Genomic DNA, 23,375 nt, shown 5'->3' with positions numbered 1-23,375 from the left:
CACCTGTACCCCAGCGCAGGCAATCCAAGCTTCCGTCAAAGTCCCGCGGTGAGCTGAGACGTGATTTCATGTTTAGTCTTTCAACTCTCGAAACTCCAAAAGTTTGGGGCAAGGAAGTGGGAAGAAGATGGTCGAAAGCAAGCCATCCAGAATGGGTATCTGCACTCCTGATGAACGCCTCCCTCCCCCACAGCAACCCCGAGTACAAGGACACGCCAATGGACATCGCACAGCTCCCCCACCTGCCGGAGAAAACCTCAGAATCCTCGGAGACCTCCGACTCTGAGTCAGACTCTAAAGACACCTCAGGTATTACAGGTATTACACCTTCTCCATGTTCTGCAGTTATGGCTTGCCTTTCCAAACATGAGGGGTGGGCAACGGCCAAAGGAACGTCATCCAAAGGAAGCAACGGGTCAAAGTTTATACAGAGACATACGTCACATCAAGTTATTACTGAGGCTTTCTCAACACACATATGTACATATACTTCTATACCACTACATACATATGTACACACTATATATGTGTGTGCACATATGTACAATACATACATTTATGTATGTGGTGTTATATAAATGTATACACACATGTAAATATGTATAAATATATACATATACATACCTGTTGTGATATGTGTTCATACACATAGATATATAATAGTATATAAATATATTTACACAAATATACAGAGAGATTGATTGATTTAGCCATCACTTAATTCCAGCCCTCCATACAGAAGAAGCCCTGCCCTAACCCCATAGCTAGCTCCAACCTCTTTACCAGAAGCAGACAGCAGGGCTATCTCTGTTGCTTCAAGACGGACCATGACTGTGAGCCCCAAATATTCACAGCCTCACCAAGCTGGGATTGAACCTCTAAAGCAAGATACTTCATGGCATAGCAAATGACTCTTTCTGGGTGCTGGACTGTTACTCATTTTCTCAGTCTATGCTAAACAGATCCATGCTTTCCCATTCCTAGTTATTTTGGGAAGCAGGCTTTGAGTAGTTCTTTGGAGCACAGAAAAATTCATATAAAAAGTAACTTTTCCTCCAATCCCTAGTCCCCTTCCGCAGACACACGTGGATCCAGGAGGCACATAACTCACAGAATTTACAGCTGCAAAAAAATCCTCAGTCTCTTCTAACCCAAACTTTTCTGCTAAATAAATGAAGGCCAGAGTAGTTACATGATTTGCCCAAGGTTCTAATCCAGGCTGCCATCCAAACGCATCACATTAGACGCATAAAATCAGCATCCTCCCTAAATGTTCTGAGGTTATATTACTGAGAAAATCTGTCCTCCCTGAAATGTGCCAGATGACAAGCCCCCCCCCCCAACCCCCATCCTTGGGGAACCTGCTCTTGTAAACACAGATCCCTCTACTCCAGGCTCAGCTTCAGGGAGGCAGGAGGAGGCAAGGAGGATCTTGACTGTTTTCCTGACTCCTAAACTGCATTCATTTGACAGTTCTTTACTAGGGCAGAGTTCTAGAACAGACCATTTCTGCTCCTTATTTATATAGTATATAGCAGTGAACAAAAAAGACAAAAATTCCCTGCCCTGTGGAGCTTATATTCCAGTTGGGGGAAGAGACAGAAACAAAAATAAAACATACAATAAATCAGATGGTATTCAGAGCTCTAGGGAAAAATAACTGGGAATAGAGAGTGTGGTTTTCAGTAATGAGCAAATATTTGCCAGTAGAAGGTGCAGACCTCTCTGGAAAGTCACCTTGCAAATCATCATTTTTCTGTGTCACTGACACCTTATTCCAGGTTATTTACTCTGATTCCCTGAGTATTTTTGCAGAAGTTCTCAAACGTTAACGTGCCTGAGAATCACCTGGGGGTCCTGCTTAAATGAAGAATCTGATTCAGTAGGTCTGGGTGGAAGCCTGGGGTTCTGCATTTGTAACAAGCTTCCAGGTGATGCCAGTGCTGCGGGTCCAGGCACCACGCTTTGTGAGTCAGGGCCCCGCTAACCTAGGTCCTCCAGAGAGCGAAAGCCCAGGCTTTAAGTAACCAAGGCGGTGGAGCAGCTCAGGATGGGGCAAGACATCCCCACCGTCGCCCTCCCCTCCCCGCCCCCTCGGGTGACAGATGGGTCTCCCCCTGCTAACGCGGTGTCTGCTGTGTCTCCTCTCCCCGCCCGCCCGCCGCCGCCGCCGGCCCCACGCAGAGGACAATGAGAACTCCAAGTCCGACGAGAAGGGGAACCAGTCCGAGAACAGCGAAGACCCGGAGCCCGACCGCAAGAAGTCGGGCAACACGTGCGACAACGACAGGAACTGCAACGACGACGGCCACAGCTCCAGCAACCCGGACAGCCGCGACAGCGACGACAGCTTCGAGCACTCGGACTTCGAGAACCCCAAGGCGGCCGAGGACGGCGGCGGCTTCGGCGCGCTGGGCCCCATGCAGATCAAGGTCGAGCGCTACGTGGAGAGCGAGTCGGACCTGCGGCTGCAGAACTGCGAGTCGCTGTCCTCGGACAGCGCCAAGGACTCGGACAGCGCGGGCGAGGCGGGCGCGCAGGCGTCCAGCAAGCACCAGAAGCGCAAGAAGAGGCGGAAACGGCAGAAGGGCGGCAGCGCCAGCCGCCGGCGCCTGTCCAGCGCGTCGAGCCCCGGCGGCCTGGACGCGGGCCTGGTGGAGCCCCCGCGGCGGCTGTCCTCCCCCAGCAGTGCCTCGGTGCTCAAGATCAAGACGGAGATCTCGGAACCCATCAACTTCGACAACGACAGCAGCATCTGGAACTACCCGCCCAACCGGGAGATCTCCCGGAACGAGTCGCCCTACAGCATGACCAAGCCCCCCAGCTCCGAGCACTTCCCGTCCCCGCCGGGCGGCGCGGGCGCCGGGGGGCTGCACGTGGCCATCCCCGACTCGGTCCTCACCCCGCCCGGCGCCGACGGCGCGGTCGCCGCCGCCGCCGCCGCCCGCAAGACTCAGTTCGGCACCTCGGCCCCCACGACCTTGGCCCCCGTCGCCTCCGACCCGCTGTCGCCCCCGCTGTCGGCGTCCCCGCGGGACAAGCACCCCGGAGGCGGGAGCGGCGGCGGCAGCGGGAGCGCCGGGGGCGGCCCCGGTGCGTCCAACTCCTTGCTGTACACTGGGGACCTGGAGGCGCTGCAGAGGTTGCAGGCGGGCAACGTCGTGCTCCCGCTGGTGCACAGGGTGACCGGGACCCTGGCGGCCACCAGCACGGCCGCGCAGAGGGTCTACACCACGGGCACCATCCGCTACGCGCCCGCCGAGGTGACCCTGGCCATGCAAGGCAACCTGCTGCCCAACGCGCACGCTGTTAACTTCGTGGACGTTAACAGCCCGGGCTTCGGCCTCGACCCCAAGACGCCCATGGAGATGCTCTACCACCACGTGCACCGGCTCAACATGTCGGGACCGTTCGGCGGCGCCGTGAGCGCGGCCAGCCTGACGCAGATGCCCGCCGGCAACGTGTTCACCACGGCCGAGGGACTCTTCTCCACGCTGCCCTTCCCCGTCTACAGCAACGGCATCCACGCGGCACAGACTCTGGAGCGCAAGGAGGACTGAGCCGCCGCCCAGCGCGGCCCGGGGCTCCGCCCGGAGGCATCGTCGGCGTTTTCGTTTAGACCTTTGATTCTAGCACTTTGAATTCGAGCAGGTCAGCATCTTCTCTCCCCACGACAGTCCCCGTTCCATCCCTTCTTTCTTTCTTTCACTGGACTCATTCTTTCCTGTAAAGATATGTTTATTTTTGGCCTTCAGAGGGTCAGACGACCAGTTGCCTGCCATTTTGTCTTCTTCCGAGATGTGTGTTGGGTTGTTTTGCTTTCCTTTGCATCTTTATTAAGATGTCTTTAATGTGTATATGCCTCTGCCATAGAATACTCAGTCTTGTGGTCAAGAGATTTCTCAAGTGATAACCATTGGGTGTTCTTCGTAAAGATCTTGATATGATCAAGATGGAAAGAGACAAGCATAAACAATGTGCCCTGTTTGACTAAGTCAAATGAAATGGGGTGGTGTTTTTGCTTTTGTTCCTAATTCCTTTGAAAATAGGGGGATAGTATTTTAGAATTTTATGCAGAATTTAATTCTCTTTTTATGGTTAAGATTTTAAGATTTTCTTACTTGCACATAAAAATAATTTGGGTTCTTAAACTTAATTTCTGGCCTGTGACTAGAATGTTTAAAAAAAAAAGTTGGACTAAATGTTAATTACTGAAACATTAACTTAATTTCTAAAACCATGGTGCTATCATTTATTAATCTGTAATGTCTTCATACAAAATGCAGCTCCTGGGCTGGGTTTTGGGAAAAAAAAAATGTGTTCTGTCCTGGTCTGGAGTCCGTTGCTGCAGTCTCCTTGGTTAGTTAAGACAAAGCCCTCATTAACGTTTGCTGCAGGACTTAAAATTTTTTACCTCCCAACTAACAAACATAGCCTCACATTAAATTTAATGGGTCGAAAGCCCTTTTTAAAAGGGCTTTTGGAAAACTCAATCAAACTGATTTGAGGAGCAGTTTAGGTACATACTGCCTTTTGTTGAGCTTTTTTTCTTTCCTTTTCTCAGTCTAACTGAGGCTAATTTTTGCAACTTCAATAACACTTTGGAGTAAAAGAAGGAAGAAATATTTAACATGTTTTTGATTTTTTTCATTTCTTGCTAAAAAAAAAAGGAAGGTTGTATTTTGGGGGACTGATTTGATGGATTTTTTTTCCCCCTTTGGTTCTTTTATTTCTAGGTTGGAACCAATAAGGTTTAAAACTAAAGAATGGGTTAAAATAAGCTTCAAACAGATAACTGCAACTGAAAACTGCACATTAAGTTTAAAAGAAAAAAAAGAAAAAAAAAAGAAAAAGAAAAAGAAAAAAATATCTATTTTGTCTTTGTTGCCAGAAATCAGTGTAGTGTCAAACACTCCAAATGACTGTCAAGTATAAATTCTTCTTCCACTCCATTTTTGGCAGCTGTTTGTTAAGGCATCTAATAACAGATGTGAGAACTGTAACGTGTGCACTGTGTACGTGTCCTTGGCTGTCAGTCCATTGCAGTTTCAATGTGTGTTTCTATATGCAGTATATACTAAGCTAACGTAGTTGTTTTGTCCTTTGTCTTCTCTGTGCTCTATCTCTAGTCCGGAGTGGTACAGTCCCATTCCTGCAGTCCTAGTGAATCAGTGATTCTTGGGGGTTAGTGATTTTTGTGTGGTGGCCTTCCTCTGTAACGTCACCCTATGCTGCTTCTACTGTCTGTGAATCTTCCGTTTCACTTTTTTAAGACTCCTGCTCTTGCTTTGCTGGTGTATATTCTCCCAACCTCTCCCCTTTCTTTCCTTCTCTCTCGTCTCGCCTTTTCCTGCCTTGTCTCCCCTCCACCCAACTTCTCCAAAATCTTTTCGTTCTCAGAGATAAAAAGACTCTTAACTAGCTCAAGGTTGATGGAGCCATTTTTTCCCACAACGGAATTCTGGGCACGACTCTTTCTTCTGGAGTGCCGCACGAAGCACTGAAGAATAACGCTCAGATATATGAAATAAAATGATGCCATATAGCCTCAGTTGTTAACATTCCCAGAATCCCTTGTGCTCTACCTATAAGCAGTGGGTGCTTTTCTTTGGTTTCCTTCCAGGTTGGCTGATGGAGCAATATATAAAGCAATTTACCAGTGAGACAGAAAATTATTTCAAAGGTCAACCAACATTTTTTAAAAACAAAAGGGGAGGGTGGGATGGACTATAGAATTGTCATATATATTTGTTTATGTGTGCAATGCTAATACGGTAACTCGGCTGTCCTTTGAATATCACTGTGTTGAGTGGATTCCTCCAGGCCCTTTGATGCCATGAGTTGGGCCCAAAACACTGTGGAATAGTAACAAAAACGAAGTTTAATGCCACAAAATTTAATAGTGAGCACTTACTTGAAGGATTTGAGTAGGTTTAGAAAGTGAAGAAGGCCAATCACGAAATTTAAAGATTAATTTTGGAAGCTCTACTCTAGCTATCGAACAATCAAAGGAACGCACCTATCAGCTACAAAGAACAGCTAGACAGCTGTTTTTTTTTTTTTTTTTTTCCTTTTATAAATGTTTCTGTGTTGTGTCAAAATGATTTCTGGTGATTTAAACTAACAGATAATCACAGCTGCTGTCTAAATCCATAGTGTTAAAATTACAAAATGAAAAAAAAAAAAAAAACACTTCATTACCTGTGAAGACTGTGTCTGTGTTTTTAACTATTTCTTGTACAAATATATGAAAACTTTTATGAGGAGACTGGTGCCAAGTAGCTGAATAATGGGGAAAGGGATATTCTGTTCGTAAAAATCTTAGCAGTGTTACCAACTCTACAATATATATATAAAAAAATTAAAACGTTACAAAGTGACAGCTATGGTACATTTGTTTTGTGTGAAGCTAACCGGACCTAACTTCCTGAGTGCCTGGCTTATTTTGAAACATTTTTTTTTCATTGACCATTGATAATGCTGCAAATCAGAAATGTACATACTTCATTTACAACAGGGTTCTTTTTATACTTTTGTAGATTCTCATACATGTCACATACATGGTTGTCTTTATGTAACTTAATTTTTCATCTGCAGGTGCCATTTTCATAATAAACTTCTCTTGGATTTGTTACTATCTGGCATCATTTCTTTTACATGTAACCATCCTAACTAATGAATGCTGGTAGTATTTGTTTAAGCAGGTACCTTGGTCATTATTCTTAATTTAAAAAAAAAAAGAAAAAAATTTAAAGCATCCATATTTTTGCTAGTTTTGGACAAAATGTATAGCTTGTGTACCAATGAGGCTGACAAGGCACAGATTAAGATGCTAATCCAAATACTACACCAAACTTGCCACCATCCTGAATTTTCAGCTACCCCAACTCATTGTCATATGAGCATTATTGTACATATTAGCAAAGCTGAACAGCAGGCCTGTGACATTAACCACTATGGGAAGTGTGCATTTTTTGTCTTGATAAATGCACAGTAAGTGATGACAGTTTTCATACATTAATCATTTAAAATGCATTTGATATTTTCATTTATTACGAGCTCTAATGTATAACCAGCTGTTCCATTGCTTATATCTTCTCTTTATACTAAATACATATTTTCTTTCTCCAGAGAAGCCAAGCAAGTCATGATTGTGCTGTGTTACTGGGTAGGTCAGCATCCAGCCTGTCCCGTTTTGAGGCAGGTCAGCGGACTAACTCAAAAACATCAGCAAATAAAGAGGGAAAACTTCAGCCGCTCTCTCAAAGTTAGGGTTTCAGGTGGGTCACCTGCTAAGTCTCTGCTCTCCAGAAAGTGAAGACGAATGGGTTGAGCGGAAAGAAAAGGCAAGCGCTTTGTCCAAAAGCTCACACCTGTAGTCACGTCTTTGATGACATTTGCCAGTTTGAGGATACTTCTGGTTAATGGAGGATTGCTTCAGACTGGTGGATATGGAAACGCGGTTTTGGTGGCAGGGCCTGAGATCCCTCCACTAGGCCCTTTATGGGTCCCTGGAAATAAGTACTTAGAAACTAGAAATTAAAAAAGGGCGACTGAGAATACAGAACTGGGTTCTCGGCTACTTTGCCAAAATGTACCTTCCTCTTTCGCTCGAGAGTCGGAAGGATATAGTAGAGCAAGACTGAGACGCAAACAAATTGCTGAAGCTAGACACGCAGACTGAACAGATGACAGGGCGTGCTGCAGCCAGCCCGCCCCAGGCACGCTCTCTGAAGGTGCTGATGGAGCTGCCTCCTAGCCCTGGCTTCCAGAGCGCTGCGTGGGGGAGGGGCTACCAAGGCAGACGGCTGACCCTCTGTTGGTTCAGTGACAGTGTTGGCTAGCCGTAACACTTTAATTATGGACACCCCTTCAGCCCTGTGATCTGGAGGGAGTTACAGCTGGGGTTTGAAAAAGGAAAGCCAGACACGGTGACGTGTGAGTTGAAATCCTCACGATATTGGAGCTTCTGCCGTAGAAGTGGCAGAAATCCTGGATTCCTACCCACGCTCAAGGCCTCCTTAGCATCAAGTTTCCTGTCCTTTATTTGTACCCATCAATGCTAAAATATGTCACTAATGAAATAAAGAACACCTCTTAGCCAGAAAGAGAGGGAGTGAGCTCTGGGCAGAGACCACTGACAGGTGGGCAGCCCTGCCACTTCCCCAGCCCTGGGGCTGCTCCCTCACCAGCCTGGCAGCAAGTCACTTTGTCAAGGGTTCAGTCTGCAGGTGATGGGGGGAACAGGGACCAAAGGCCAGCTCTCTGCATCTCTTCTCCTTCCTGGCTGATAACGATATTTACTTGGCAATGAGGAACAACAACAACAAACCTTTAAATAAAGTAGCAGGCAGCACAAGGGGGAAGGTATGTATGCAGTTGAGCGCGAAGAACCTGGTCTGAGTCCTTTTGGACTATAACTCTTACCCATCTTCGCCTACTCCTAGAGGAAGCATATTTATGTTGAGCATGTTTAAAACAATTTAAAACCAACTTGGCCTATGCATTGCATTGAAGGTAAGAAATAATGTATATTTTCAAGCCCAGAAGATAGTCTGTTCAAGCCAAGAAGATTGTTATCCAGGTTCAAAAATTAGAAAGAGTGAAGGACTTCGGACAATAGGAAGAATACCTTTGCTAATGCTTCCTATCATGTAGTGAAAAAAGGCAAACCTTGTTCAGGAGCACGATTCCCAAAAAATGACAACAGCCAGCAGGCTTAGGGAGTATTTCTGGGATGCTGAGGTGAGATAACACCCTTAGATGCTTCTGCTTTTCTGTGTCTCCTAGGAAACCATTATGAAGGGGGTGGGGCTGACCTGGTAAAGATCGCCACAGGCATAAATCATGGCTTGTTCATCTTCATGTCCCCCTACAGTGCCTAGCTCAATGATTTATGAATAGTCTTGGCTCAGTGAAGATCTACTAAATACTGATGGATGAGGACACGTGGAAAAATGAAAATGAAACGTGACTTGTCAAGAGGCAGAGATCCCACAAGAAATGTCCATGTGGTTTGGCAGGATGGCTTGAGTTTCCACTGAGAAAGGAATGGCAGAATGGATAAAGCAGCAAGTTCATTCATTCCTGCCTTCTTGGGTCGTCCATATGACCAGCACAGAGTTGGCCGTTAAGAAATGTTGGTTGGAGGATGTGTGTGTGTCCACAATACTATTTATTCTATATTCAGCAATAAGGTACTATGAAAAGAGAAAGGAGGAAGAAGAAAGAGCCCAAGCAGTAAGTAACTGGCTTAGTAAGCTTTGGCATCGTAGCCCACGGACAGCTAGACAAACGGAGCTTAGATTCACAAGAAGGTGCTGTAACAGTGTACCCTCACAGATGAGCAGTGAGCTGTCTAAACTCACTCATCATCCAGAGACTCTGAGCACCCGAGAGAGACTCTCTCGTACAGAAATCACGTCTCCTTAATTCTAGTCGTGAGGGTCTCTCTAGCCCCCTATTGAATTGCTAACATTTTTAGAAGGAGTTGAACTGAAATCTTCCCTCTGGAGTTAAATGGACTAGATCTCAACCCTGTGCCATCTGAGGTGGCTTTCAAATACATGAAGATGGATATCAGAGTTTCAGGAAATCTCTAGGTTAACTGTCCCCTGTTCTTTCCATTGTTCCCCCAGTGGCATTGTGGCAGGTCCCTTCACCATCCTCATCACCCTCACCTGGGTGCAACATAATTTGTCAAGGCCCCCATACTGGTTGCCTAAGGCTGCCTTACTACCACAAACTAGGTGGCTCAAAACACCAGAAATTTATTCTCTGCCAATTCTGGAGACCAGATGTCTAAATTCAAGGTGCCACAAAGGTTGATTCCTTCTGAAAGGCTCTGCTGGAGCATCTGCTCATTGCTTCTCTCCTCGCTTCTGGTGGGGACCAGCAATCCTGGGCACTCCTGGATGCATCACTCTGATCTCTGCCTCCACCATCACATGGCCATCTTCTCCCTGTGTACCTCTGCATCTTCACATGGAGTTCCATCCACTGTGTGTGTCTCTCCTCTTCCAATAAGGACACCAGTCATATTGGATTAAGGGCCCACCCCAATCTACTATGACCTCGTCTTAACTAATTACATCTGCAATGACCCTACCCTGAGAAGCAAATGGAATTAAGGTCACATGCTGGGTTAGTACATAAACTCTTTGGAGGACACAATTCAACCCATAATGGCCCTGTTTAAAACGTGGCACCCTGGACCAGCCGCAGAGCTCCAGATGTTATCTGGTGCCTGCCTGGGCTAAAAGTCCTATTACATCTCTTACTCAGGACTCTGAGTTTTTAATTAAAACAGTCTGAAACCAAAGTCACTTCTTAGCAGCCAAACCAAATTGTTATTTCACCTTGAGCCTCTAGTCAAGTAGAACACCTTGTTCTTTTCACAAACTTTTGATAAGGTAGGTCTCCTACTTCCTACATATATAAAGCCCTCATGTAATACTAGCATGTGCTTAGGGGAAGAGCAGTTTAAGGAAAGAAGTTCCCTTGTTCCCTAGGCGTGGAAGGTGAGCAAAGGACTGTCCCTGTGAAAGCATGGCTCATTTTCATTGTACTCTAGGACTGTCCCTGTGAAAGCATGGCTCATTTTCATTATACTCTAGGACTGTCCCTGTGAAAGCATGGCTCATTTTCATTGTACTCTGAGTGCCCTCTGAGATGATTCTGCCCAGTCCTGCCGGAGAGGAGAGGCCTGGCCCCAGCATTTATAGAACGCTGGACCTTGGGGTAAAAGCAGCCATAGCAAATTCCCAGTGGGCTACTCTGCTGTAAATAAACTGAGGCACGGAAAAAACAACGAGAAGGAAATTGAAAGAATTTGAGAAACTGCTGTATCAGCCATTTTACAGGAGCAGAACTGGGGTGAGATGCCAGGACCCCTGATATGTACGTGTAAAATCATCCACTTGAAAGTCAAGTAAAAATCATGAGGCCAAACCATCAACTTTCTGAAAATGAGCGGACCTCTTTTATCTCCTTTCATGGGCCAAAATCAAAGCGATTAGTGTATGATTGTCCTGTCCTTCCCTGGGGACAGAGCACAGTTGTTTTTTGTTCTGTTCATTTCTCTACTGGCAGTCATGAGATGTACCAATAGGAGTGACCCAGGTGATGCTCCTCTGTTGAAATTTTTTCTAGAATAAAATTAATTTCGGTTTTAAAAATAATATATGCAAACCACTAAAGCCACTTTAAGAAAGGAAAAAAAAGGAGCAGAGGGTAGAGGTGGCTCTTCCTTGTACTGAAGGAGTTCTCAGATTTATAGCGGAAGTGTCAGAAACAGGATGTAATATCCCTGTGACCCCCCTACCTCCCCCCAAACAAAGCCATTATACCCTTGATGAATTATTGACTTTAGAGTTTTATCTGTGCCATGAATAATCACAAACTTGGGAGTCTCAGGGCACAGTTCATAAACAAATAATTATATCACAATGATAATTTTTCAGGAATTACAACATCAATCATGGCCATGTTATTATCAAGTACATTTTCTGGTCGCCTCTATTCATCAAAGCCTCCTCCCTCTCCACCCTTCCGCACCACACAAGCAAAACTCATCACCAGATTGCCTCTTATTTACACATCACTCAAAGCAGGACAGAGCAGACACACACGAAATAGGCCAACCCAGCGTTTATGAGAGATGAGTTTTCATTAAGAAAGTTCAAATTAAATGCATTGAGAAAGATGGAGGGGTGGGGGGAGAATTAATTATTCCAGAGAAGCATCTTTGAAAAGATCTTATTTGGAAGATAAAAACAGATGGAAGTTTTATTCCATATCAGGCAGTACTAATACAAAAAAAAAAAAAAAAAAAAGAGTCTTTGAAGGCCAAGGAAATAACAGCCTTGCAATAATGTGCCCCCTTTTTAAATAATGGTGATATATGTTCATCAAGCTGGAGTCCTCCCTCCTTCAACTGGAAGAGCTGAATGGAGGTGGGGATGGAACTCAGAACAGGTGTAAATACCCTACCCAGGTCTGTATATGAGTCAGGAATAGAACTGCTCAGAATGTTCAGGTCTAAACTATTACAGAAGGTTAATCATTCCAAACCCGGTAACAGTTTGTGCTTCTCGTAAATCACCCACAGTCAAACTGCTCTACTGAGTAATATAATATCACTTAAGGTCATGGGCCTACTCTCCCCGGATAACAGGTGCATCTCACAATTCAAAAAAAAAAGTAGCAAAATACATAGAGCAAGTACCATCTTCAGATAAAAGCTTGCACAATAGGGTTAGATCCGTAACACAGTGGTGCTTACCATTAACTCCTTGTACGAGAGAGCTTTCTAATTGGCCTCTGCTTCCAACTGGCGAGAACAAGGAAGAGAGAGAACAAACTCCTTGAAAGGAGATACCAGCTCAAGCACCTGAGACAAACCAGCGAGTCCCCGAGTCACACCTCACCCTTGAGGGCAGCCCTTGGGGACGTATGGCCTGCACTTAGATCAGATTCTCTTCTCCTTGGCATCAAACCGTGTCAAGGAAAAGGCAGGGCTGGTGCCCAGCAGTGAGCAGAACAGGTCGGGGAGGCAGCACTGCTGACCCTGGGGAGCTCGACTCAGTCTGACCAGCCCCCAGCACCCAGGCAACCCTCCAGGCAGCTCTGGCCTTCAGGTACCCGCATCCTTCCTCAAAAACCTCGTCCGAGGTCTCCACCGCTCTCATTAACACCTTCCAGTTTCTTGAACGTACCTGGTCTACGGTAAGTCACCATGCCTGAAGACCAGTCATTTCATACATAAACTCATTAAAAGAAGGGGCGATGGGATGGGAAGAAGAAAGATAGGAGTCCAGTCCGTGGCGCAGAAAGCTGATAAATCCGCCCTTCAAAGCCTCTTTCTCCCCCAGCCTACCCTTGTCTTCACAAGCCGGCCAGTCTCCCTCCTGCTCCCTCCCCCCCACCCCAGAGGCACCCCTCTGGTGAGTGCTGCTCTCCTCACCCCGACGGTCTTATGCCGGCCTCCCTCCCTCCTGCACAGAAGGGTTCCTCTAGGGTCATTTCATTGCTTCTCCCAGGGCACAGTTTGACTTCCTTGGCCACGCCCCCTCCTTTCCTTCTCCCCCCTCTCCCCAGTCACCCCACTCAGCGAGAGGCGGCCCTCAAGCCAGCCAATAAGCCAAAGGTCCTTTGGAGAAGCCTTTCCTTTTTCGAAAGCTGGGGAAGGACTGACTATAAATTCTTAACATTTTCATTTGCGCATCACATTACATGATCCAAAAAGCGCACGTCAGCCTGTGATGGAAGCGCTCAGAGGCCTGTGCTGGACTTGGGTAAGCCCCCGCCCTCCTCTCCCTGGAGATGGAAGCTGCGCCGTGGGCGAGGAGGGGAGAAATGAGGCAGCTCACAGAAGCTGTAAGTTCACAGCCCACCCCGAGGAAGCCGACAGTAACCTACACTGGCAGAGTCCTCCTGGCACGGGCAGCTTTTGTAGTTCCTATTGAGTCACGCAAGAGGCCTTGGTCCCCACACACTGGGAATTCACAAACCTCAGCAGACACCTCTGCTTTGGAGTCGCATGGGGCGGGGAGACTTGTAACCATTAAAAGGACATTTTTCCCCGTATACAAATCTAACCGCTATTTCCTTAGTAACATTTTTCAGGATAAGGACACTAGCAATTATTTTTCATATTTTAACATTTTCAATAAGTTAAAAGAAGGCTCAGATTTATTTCTCTAGTATTTATACCTGACTTTCCTACTTGCTACACTGGATATTTACATACAGCTTCCCAAGTTAGAGACATTTTTCAGACATTGATTAATCTATAACTCTTTGAAGTAAGGAAGCATTATTATCTCCACTTTACAGATGTGGAAACTAAGACACAGAGGTTAATGACTTGCCCAGAGGTCAAACATCCAGTCAATTGCAAGGGTGGGTTTTAAACAGAAGCTCCCCTGTCTGCTCTTAGGCTTAATTCAAGTTTCTTCTTAGCTCATGTGCCCTGTTCACATCGCAGCTGTCTCCTGCGTCTGGCCACCTCTTAAATTTTGCCTTAAGGCCCTTAATATGCTTTTTGAAAGACCAGTGCTTTCCTTGCCTACTGTCAGCATTTGCCCTCTCCTATTCACGCCTTTGCTCGTAAGTAAGAAATGACAGTTCCTTTCTGGAGCATTTTGTAATGGTTTTGCATCACTAAATAGTACTAGTATTTTCTTAATTTTTTAATAATAAATGTAAGCCCTATAGTTCTGTCTAAACCTGGATAGAATCTGAGGTTTTGTTTAATTTCTGGCAGTTGCCCTACAATTAATTCAGTGAGAATTTACACAAGCCAGGTCAGGAATATAAAGATGCATAAAGCATTACCCTCTGCCCTTAAGTTGTTCACAAAGTAGAGAAGGAGACAAATGTAAAAGTTAATCATTACAACAGCCTGACAACAGGACATGACAGACATATAGACTGGGTGCTAGGGCTGCACTGAGTGATGGCAATTAATTCAGGCTGTGAGGGCAGAGAAGCCTCCCAGGAGGTGGCGATGCTTAAAGCAAGTCTTGAACGATAAGTAGGAGCTAATCATGCGTGCTAGAGGAAGAGAGATTCCTGAAAGGCACAGGCCCATCATGCAGGCAGGAGAGACTTTGCAAAGAATCTAACATGCTGGAGTCTGACCATACACCCCCACTACGTGTGTAGATGTGGCTAGAAGTCAGCTGACAAGTGCATGGAATGAGTTTAGCCCAAGTTTGCTAGCCAAGTCCTGTGCCCTTGTTCAGGGCTGCACCCTTCCAATGGAAAGGGAACCTCATTCTCACGTAAAGGCATGCTCCACTCACCAAGCCGTCTTTCTGCTGGACTTCAAAGAGGTGTCTTCTTGTTCATACAAAGGAATCCTGCGAGGGACTACCCTGAATACTATGTTGAGGAGTTTGAATGGCATCTTACGGGCAATGGGAAGTTCAAAGGATGTTATTCAGAGAAGTAACATAAAAAGTCACTCTGGTGGCAATTTGAAGGACAGCCTGGGTTAAATAGAGGCAGTCAGGAGGTGGTCACAGTGATATCCCATGTGATAAAGAATGAAGGCCTGAGTGAGGACAGTGGTGGCCTGCAAGGGAACAGGTGGCATGAGAGACTCAAGGAAGAGATCTTGGTGATTGTTTAGATATGGAGAGAGCTTATGGAAAGACGAGAGTAAAAGATGACTCCCAGGTTGCTGGCTTTGAGATGGGGGTTCACCAAGATAGACAGAGAATACAGGAGAAAGGAAAGGTTTAAGAGAATGATGGCTAGGAGGAGTTGAAGAACTCCATTTTAGACACGGTAAGTTTTAAGCACTAATGGGGAATCCAGGTAGAAATATGTCCAGCGAGCAGTTGGAAAAATAGCTCTCTAGATCTCTGGAGAGATATCTGTTTTAAAGATATAAGATCAGAAGCATCAACACTTAGCAGGAGGAGGAGCTGTAGGTCTAGGGGACATTGCACAAGAGAGAGGGTCGGGAATGAGAGAAGGGCCAAGAATGGAGTGTTAGGGCACATCAGCGGAGTGGTCCGAGGAATATGCGTTTATGACAGAAACGAGAAAAGTAAGAGGCAAAGGGAAGTGAGTCACAACAATCAGTGAAGGAAAGGCTTTCCAAAAGGCCAGAAGAAGCAACATCACCAAAATGTCGCACAAACTTTAGGTAAGGACTGAGGCGTCAAATGGTTGTGCAGACAGTGTCAGCAAAAGATGGCTACACTTTCTAGAATTTGGCCGTGAAGAAGATGAGAAAGGAAAGGCTTCATTCCTAAGGAACAACCTTGTATTTGACACTGATAGGTATGACCGTTCTTTGAAAAAGTATAATCCGTTCACCACTCATATCAAGTGGGTACTGAACAAGGAGACTTGGGGAAAAGTCTTACCTTTGTGGAACCTGCCATGTCACCTGCTTTCTATGTGCACCATGTGGATTTTCCTACAGCCTGGGCTCTGGAACAAACACTGCAGTTATAGAGACGGTGTGCATGCACTAAGGGCAGACACACAGGACGCTCTGCAGTATCCAGATCTTACTCTACTCTGACATTTTTTTCCCCAGAGAAATTAATTGACTTTGCTGGGCATGACCACTCTGGTAATTTACAGTGGCTCTTTTGTGGTATTTGATATTTTTAAACAGAAACCTCTTTCCAAGAAAGATAAAGTAATGAAGGTACTATCGAGGCTTTATTTCAGAAAGATGAGTTTGTTCCCAAACCTGGATGAGATTGGGGTGGAGTCATATGGAGTCATGAACTGCAGTCAAGTCACTATAGCCAAATACCATTGTAACAAAGACTGCTGCTTGACTACCCAATATCCATCCTCCTTCTTCTCCTCGGTAACAGAGCCCAAAACTTTAGCTAGGCACTGTGCTGCCCAGAATAAAATGTTACACTTCCCAGCCTCCCTTGCAACTAAGCATAGCCATGTGATAAAGTTCTAGCCAAAGAGATCCTAGCACAGGATGGGAACGTCAAAGAAAGCTGATACAGTGGAACAGCACCTTTCTGTTTTTGTCTTTTCTCCTTGTTCTAGCCTGTAATTAAGACGTAATAATTGGATATCCAGCAGCCATATTGGCTCATGAAGTGACCTTAAACTAGAAGCCATGGACTAGGATAAAGAGCAGAGTTTCGTTTTCTAAGGACATCATGCCAGCCATGGACTACCTATCTCTGGACATCTTTTATATGAAATTGAAGAAACTATCTTGTTTAAGCCATGTTATTGGGTTGCAGGAGCTTATTTTGCTACTGAATTCAATTCTTAACTGGTATAGCTATTATGTTAGAGTCACTGGCTACTGGCTGTTTATCACTAAAGCAAGTTCCCTAGTTCTTTCCTAAAGTCTGTCTTTTGACCTGCATTGCTCCCTGTATATTCTAGCACAAGAATGGGAAAGCATGAGAAATCAAATGTGAGGAAAGCGAGGAGCTGACAGTGTAGGAGGGATGCAATGAGGTCCTTTCACTCTTTAGCAGAGTTGACGAGTGAAGATTCTAGGTAACTCCACATGTCCAAAGAGAAAAAAAATCCTGCAGGAAAGGTAAAGTACTTCACAATCAAAACCAGGACCAAAGGTTTCCCTGGTAGCACAGTCATTAAGAATCTGCCTGCCAATGCAGGAGACACAGATTCAAGCCCTGATCTGGGAAGATCCCACATGCCACAGAGCAAATAAGCCCGTGCACCACAACTACTGAGCCCATGTGTCACAACTACTGAAGCCTGTGTGCCTAGAGCCTGTGCTCCGCAACAAGAGAAGCCATTGCACTGAGAAGCCCACACACCACAATGAAGAGTAGCCCCTGCTCTCTGCAAATATAGAAAGCCTGTGTGTGGCAATGAAGACCCAACACAGCCAATAAATAAAATAAAAATAAATAAATAAATAAATAGCAGGACCAATTCTGGCTGCACAGACAATACATGGAAGTTCCGTATCCCATTTGTTGCCAGATGGAGTCTTCTGTGAAACCACTCATCTCAGAAGCATCATCTGAACTGTTCTTAAATGACAAGCATAGTCCCAGCTCAAAGAAAAGGTCAAGAGGAATCTACAGTGAAAATCTTAAAGAATGAATCAGGGAGTTCCCCAACTTAACTTTGCTACCGGAATACAGTGAGAAGGTTTATGGGCACACTGATGTCTGGCAGGGATGGGGTCAGGAAACCTTCTCATTGGAAGCTAGACTAATAATAAGAACACAAAATGATGCTACTAAGCAGCCACCAGCTACCTGGAGACATGGCACACATGCCCAGCTGGGTGCTTTGAATGTCGCCTAATAAGAGGAACTGAAAATTCTACAAAGAAAACATCAGGTCATCACAAGAAGATAATCACAGATAAAATTTACCATATACCAGGCACCATGGTAAGCACTTTACATCCATTCTCTCATTGACCCAATATCAGTAGGTGCTGTTGTTTTGTCTATCTTACAAATTAAGAAGCTGAGATTCAGAGAAGTTAGGTGACTTGTTCAAAGTCTCATAACTAATAAGTGGTAGAAGCAGAATAATAACCCAGGTCTCTCCAGTTCCAAAGTGTGATTCGTCTTTAACCAGAAAGCTATGGCTTTTTTCTTTCTTGCTGTAGAAGGGAATTTGGAGGAGAAAATCATTTCTGAAAGCAACAGTACCTATTTTTTCTTTTAAATACTTTGTCAAACAGATAGATTGAGATTTTGAAACAACAACCAAAAAAATGTACTGAAAATAAAGAGGGCTTTTTTTTTTTTTTTTTTTTTTTTTGCATATTTACTCTTTAATTTGAATCTAAGAGCTCTAACACTTATAACTCAAAAGAGCTATAGCACTCATTTCTGGTTTAAAAAGTAACTTACCCTAGGACAGTTAAGGACTGATAGCCCAAGGGCTTAAGGCTGATGTGGAGATTTAGACATGCCTGTAATTCCAGGAGTCTGGCAAGAACTCTGTCATCCTCTAGGATGACACTTACTCAGCACTCCTCTATGCATGATCACAAAGCCTGCAAGTCATTATAGCCTATTCTAAGCCAGTTGCTGAGCCTCAAATCATGAATGGGGCAAGTATTCCAATATAACTACTATCACCTTGGGACAATATCCAATTTAAGTGTACAGGCCTGTTCCCCACCCCCCACCTCCTTCTAAAACATGTTCTACCTTTCCATTTTTTCTTGGCTGGCAGTTAAAAGAGGGCTTCTTGATAGTGATAAAATATTTAATTTACCAGAAAATTTTAAATTTTACACTTTTGTTCCCTCATAACACAATCTTAAACAGTTACAAAACCAGAAATTTCAAAACCACAAACTCACACTGATAATCACGTTGGAAGATTTAAACATATGTCTCTTGGAAATTGATAGAACAGGCAGGAAAAAAATAAACAAGTATATAAATGATTTGAACATTAATAAATTTGACCTAATATATGCATACATAGAATACTGCAATCATTGAAACAGTGAACTTTTCAAGTCCATATAGAACATTTATAAAATCAATCATATACTGGACTTTAGCAAGTGTCAACAAATGTCTAAGGATTTCAATGTTCAGTTTCAGTATGTTCTCTCTCCATAATGCAGTTTAGGCTAGAAATCAATAACAAATAATAACTAGAAAATCACCATATGTTTGCAAATTAAGAAAAAATTCATAAACACAGAAGGAATTATAATGGAAACCAGAAAATAACAGAACAATGATGAAAATACTATATATCAAAATGTGTAGGGTCCTGCTAAAGCATCATTTACAAGGAAAATGTATAACCCCATAAACATATTTTAGAAAAGAAAAATGACTGAAAGTTAATTTTAAGCATCCATATCAAGAAGTTCAGAATGATCAAATTAACCCAAGGAAATAGAAGAAATGGAATCATAATAAAACTACAAATTAATAACTGAGAACACTCCAAAGAAAAAAAATATCAGGTCATTGCAAGAAGATAATCACAGCATTCATTAATAGCAGAATGAAGAATTATACCAAACTTCCCCACTGACGATGCATACAAAAACTGAACAAATTAAAAAATATTTTTAAAACATTTTCAAGGGGTCAGTTCAAAAAGAGGATATACCATTTGTAAATATTTATTCACCCAACAAAGTAGCACCTAAATATATAGAGCAAATGTTTACACACCTGAAGGGACATATAGACAGCAATATAATACTAGGAGGGGACACCAATATGCCACTTCCAACAAAGAATAGATTGTTCGGACAGAAAAGCAATAAGAAAATATTGAACCTAAATGACGCATTAGACCAGATGGACTTAACATACATCTATAGAACATTCTATCCAAAAGTAACAGAATATATATTCTCCTCAAGCACACATGGAACATTCTCCAGAATAGATCATATGTTAGACCATAAAGCAAGTCTCCATAAATTTAATAAGATTGTAACCATAGCAAGCATCTTTTCTGACCACAATGTTATAAAACTAGGAATCAATTACAAGAAGGGAACCAGAATACTCACAAATATGTGGAGATTAAACAACATGCACTGAACATCCAATGGGTCAGAGAATAAACTGAAAGAGAAAACAAAAAAATATCTTGAGACAAATCTAAATGGAAATATAGCATACCAAAACTTATGGGATGCAAAAAAAGTAGTTCTAAGAGGGAAGTTCACAGTAATAAATGCCTACATTAAGAAATAATGTTTCAGATACATGTACCCCAATGTTCAAGGCAGCATTACTTACAATTGCCAAGATATGGAAGCAACCTAAGCATCCATCAACAGATGAACAGATAAAGGAGATGTCATATATATAAAATTGAATACTACTTAGCCATAAAAAAAGAATGAAATTTTGGCAGTTGTAGCAGCATGGATGGACTTGCAGGGTATTATGCTAAGTGAAATAAGTCAGACAGAGAAAGACAAATACTGTATGATATCACTAATTTGTGGAATCTAAAAAATACAATGAACTAGTGAATATAACAAAACAGAAGCAGACTCAGAGATACAGAAAATAAGCTAGTGGTTATCAGTGGTGGGGGAAGGGTAACATATGGGTGAGGGAGTGGGAGGTACAAACTATTGGGTGTAAGGTTCAAGGATGTATTGTACAATATGAGGTACATAGCCTATATTTTGTAATAACTGTAAATGGAAAGTAACCTTTAAAAATTGTATAAAAAATGTTAAAAACAAAAAAAAACCTTTTAAAGAAACACTGCATTTCAAATAACCTAAGTTTACACCTCAAGGAACTAGGGGAGAAAAAGAACAAACAAAGCCCAAAGTCATAGAAGAAAGAAAGTAACAAAGATCAGAGTGGGAATAAATGAAACAGAAACCCAAAAGACAGCTTGCCGAGACCAGCTTGGTGACTCGAGGTGAGTGACGGGTGCCACAAGCTTGAAGAAAACACAGACACACACTGAAGAGAAAGATGGGGCCCGGGGACTCAAGACCTCTAGGATCAAGAGCCTTGCTGATTCATCCCACGTGGCTTTTATTGAGTTCTTGGCTAACACTCCCAGGTTAATCCCATAAACAATCAAAGGCCTCACATGACTGGGGCAATGATCTTTGTTTGCCTCCTGGGTCCGAGTTGAGCAGGTGTGGATTTGAGCTGGGCGTGGAGAGCAAAACAGCCCTGGGGGAAGGAGACCTCTCTCAGATATTAGGGGTCTGTGCCCCACCCCTGTTGGCCCCTCTGCGGCTGTGCCTGTCTTAGGTTGTTCCTTCCCTGAGGAATCTTACCCGTCTTTGGCTAACCAGCCATCCTTCAGGGCCAAACAGGGTGATATGAGGTACAAGTGAGAAAGGGGCTGTGCCCCCAGAGAGGGCCAATCCTCTGCCTATGCCCCCATAGTCTCCACGCCCCGCACCCTCAGCTCCTCCACTGCTCAAGCAGGACATTCTGAATCCCATCACTTGGCCCACATACTTTAACATTTTCAAGGTTTCAGAAAGACTCCTGAATGTCTTCCCACAACAGCTGAGAAGATCTATGAAACTAAGAGCCAGTTTTATTAATTAAAAAAAAAACAACAAAACTTTAACTAAACAAGAAAAAAGAGGACTGAAATACATAAAATTAGAAAACAAAGAAGAGACAACTGACAGTACAGAAATACACAGAATCATGAAAGGCTATTATGAACAATTATGTGAAAACAAATTGGACCTATAAGAAACTGATACATTCCTAGAAACACACAAGACTGAATCATAAAGAAACAGAAAATCTGAACGGGCTAATTACTAGTAAGGTGATTGAATTAGTAATCAAAAACTTCCCAGCAACAGCAAAAGCCCAGGACCAGGTAGTTACACTGGTAAATCCTATACTGGTGAATTCTACCCAGCATTAAAGAAGAATTAATACCAATCCATCCCAAACTCTTCCAAAATAATTGAAGAGGAAAGAACATCTTCAACTCATTTTACAAGGATGTTTGTTTACTAAAGTTACCCTGATACCAAAACCAGACAAGGACACCACAAAAATAGAAACTTACAGGCAATAGCCCTGCTGGACAGAGAGGCAAAAATCCTCAACAAAATGTCAGCAAACCAAATTCAACAATACATAAAAAGGATCATATACCATGATCAAATGGGATATATTCCTGGGATGCACAACTCAGTCAATGTCATATACCACATTAACAAAATGAAGGATACAAATCATATGATTATCTCAAATCCAGACAAAGCATTTGACAAAATTCAACATTCATTCATGATAAAAAAAAAAAAAAAAAAGACCTCTCAGTAAACTGGGTATAGAGAGAACATACATCAACAATAAAGGCCATTATGACAAGCCCACAACTGACATCATTCTCGCTGGTGAAAAGCTGAACGCTTGTCCTCTAAGAACAGGAACAAGTTAAGGATGTTCACTCTCACCACTTTTATTTAATATAGTACCAGAAGTCCTAGCTAGAGCAATTAGGCAAGAAAAAGAAAGGGCATTCAAATAGGAAAAAAAAAAAAAAAACTGTCTCTATTTGCAGATGACATGATATTGTATATAGAAAAACCTAAGGACTCTCCCCAAAAACCAAAATTCAATAAAGTTGCAGGACACAAAATCAATACACAAAAACCAGTTGCATTTCTATATACTAATAACAGACTATCAGAAAGAGAAATTAAGAAAACAATCCCTTTTATGATTGCATCAAAAATAAAATACCTAGAATAAATTCAACCAAGGAGGTGAGAGATCTGTACACTGAAAATTATAAAACAATGATGAAAGAAATTGAAGATATAAATAAATGGAAAGATATCCCATGCTAATTGGAATAATTAATATTATTAAAATGTTCATACTACTCAAAACAACATACAAATTCAATGCAATTCCTATCAAAATTCCAATGGCATTTTTCACATAAATAGAACAATCCAAAAACTTGTGTGGAACTACAAAAGATCCCAAATAGCCAAAGAAATCTTGAGAAAGAGCAACAAGACAGGTGACATCATACTTCATGGTATCAAATTGTGTTACAAAACTAGAGTAATCAAAACAGTATGATACCGGCATAAAAACAGACACATGGATCAATGGATCAGAATTGAGAGCCTGGAAATCCACACATATATTGTCAATTAATTTACAACAAAGGAGCCAAGAATATACAATGGGGAAAGGATAGTCTCTTCAGCAAATTGTGTTGAAAAAACTAGACAGCCACATTAAAAATTAAAGAAGGAAGGAAGGAAAGGAAGGAAGAGATGGGAAGGGAAGGGAAGGGAAAGAGGGAGGAGGGAGAGGAGAAAGAGAGGAAGGAGGGAAGGGGAAGGAAGAAAGAGAGAGGAAGGAAGGAGGAGAGAGGAAGGAAGGAGGAGAGAGGAAGGAAGGAGGAGAGAGGAAGGAAGG

At 43.2% G+C, this 23,375-nt stretch overlaps 1 protein-coding gene and 1 long non-coding RNA gene across 4 annotated transcripts in view; one reads left to right on the top strand and one right to left on the bottom strand.

The window, feature by feature from the left end:
- The window catches only part of NPAS3 (neuronal PAS domain protein 3), an 854,881-nt gene extending 851,321 nt beyond the window's left edge, over positions 1 to 3,560 (top strand). For 2 of the 3 annotated variants that reach the window (XM_057725005.1, XM_057725006.1), the window contains 2 exons: positions 194 to 318; positions 2,185 to 3,560. In XM_057725005.1, the coding sequence (XP_057580988.1) occupies positions 194 to 318; positions 2,185 to 3,560 (1,501 nt within the window). The remainder of the gene's footprint in view (positions 1 to 193; positions 319 to 2,184) is intronic. The other variant, XM_057725007.1, reaches the window with a different exon arrangement.
- Positions 1 to 23,375, bottom strand: part of LOC130846643 (uncharacterized) — a 172,635-nt gene that overhangs the window by 71,183 nt on the left and 78,077 nt on the right. Inside the window, exon 2 of the long non-coding RNA XR_009051598.1 lies at positions 19,994 to 20,048. This is a non-coding gene — a long non-coding RNA (uncharacterized LOC130846643). The remainder of the gene's footprint in view (positions 1 to 19,993; positions 20,049 to 23,375) is intronic.

This window comes from Hippopotamus amphibius, chromosome 2, assembly GCF_030028045.1.
Source record: "Hippopotamus amphibius kiboko isolate mHipAmp2 chromosome 2, mHipAmp2.hap2, whole genome shotgun sequence".
NCBI classification, from domain to species: domain Eukaryota; kingdom Metazoa; phylum Chordata; class Mammalia; order Artiodactyla; family Hippopotamidae; genus Hippopotamus; species Hippopotamus amphibius.
This window is presented reverse-complemented; position numbering and strand designations above follow the sequence as displayed.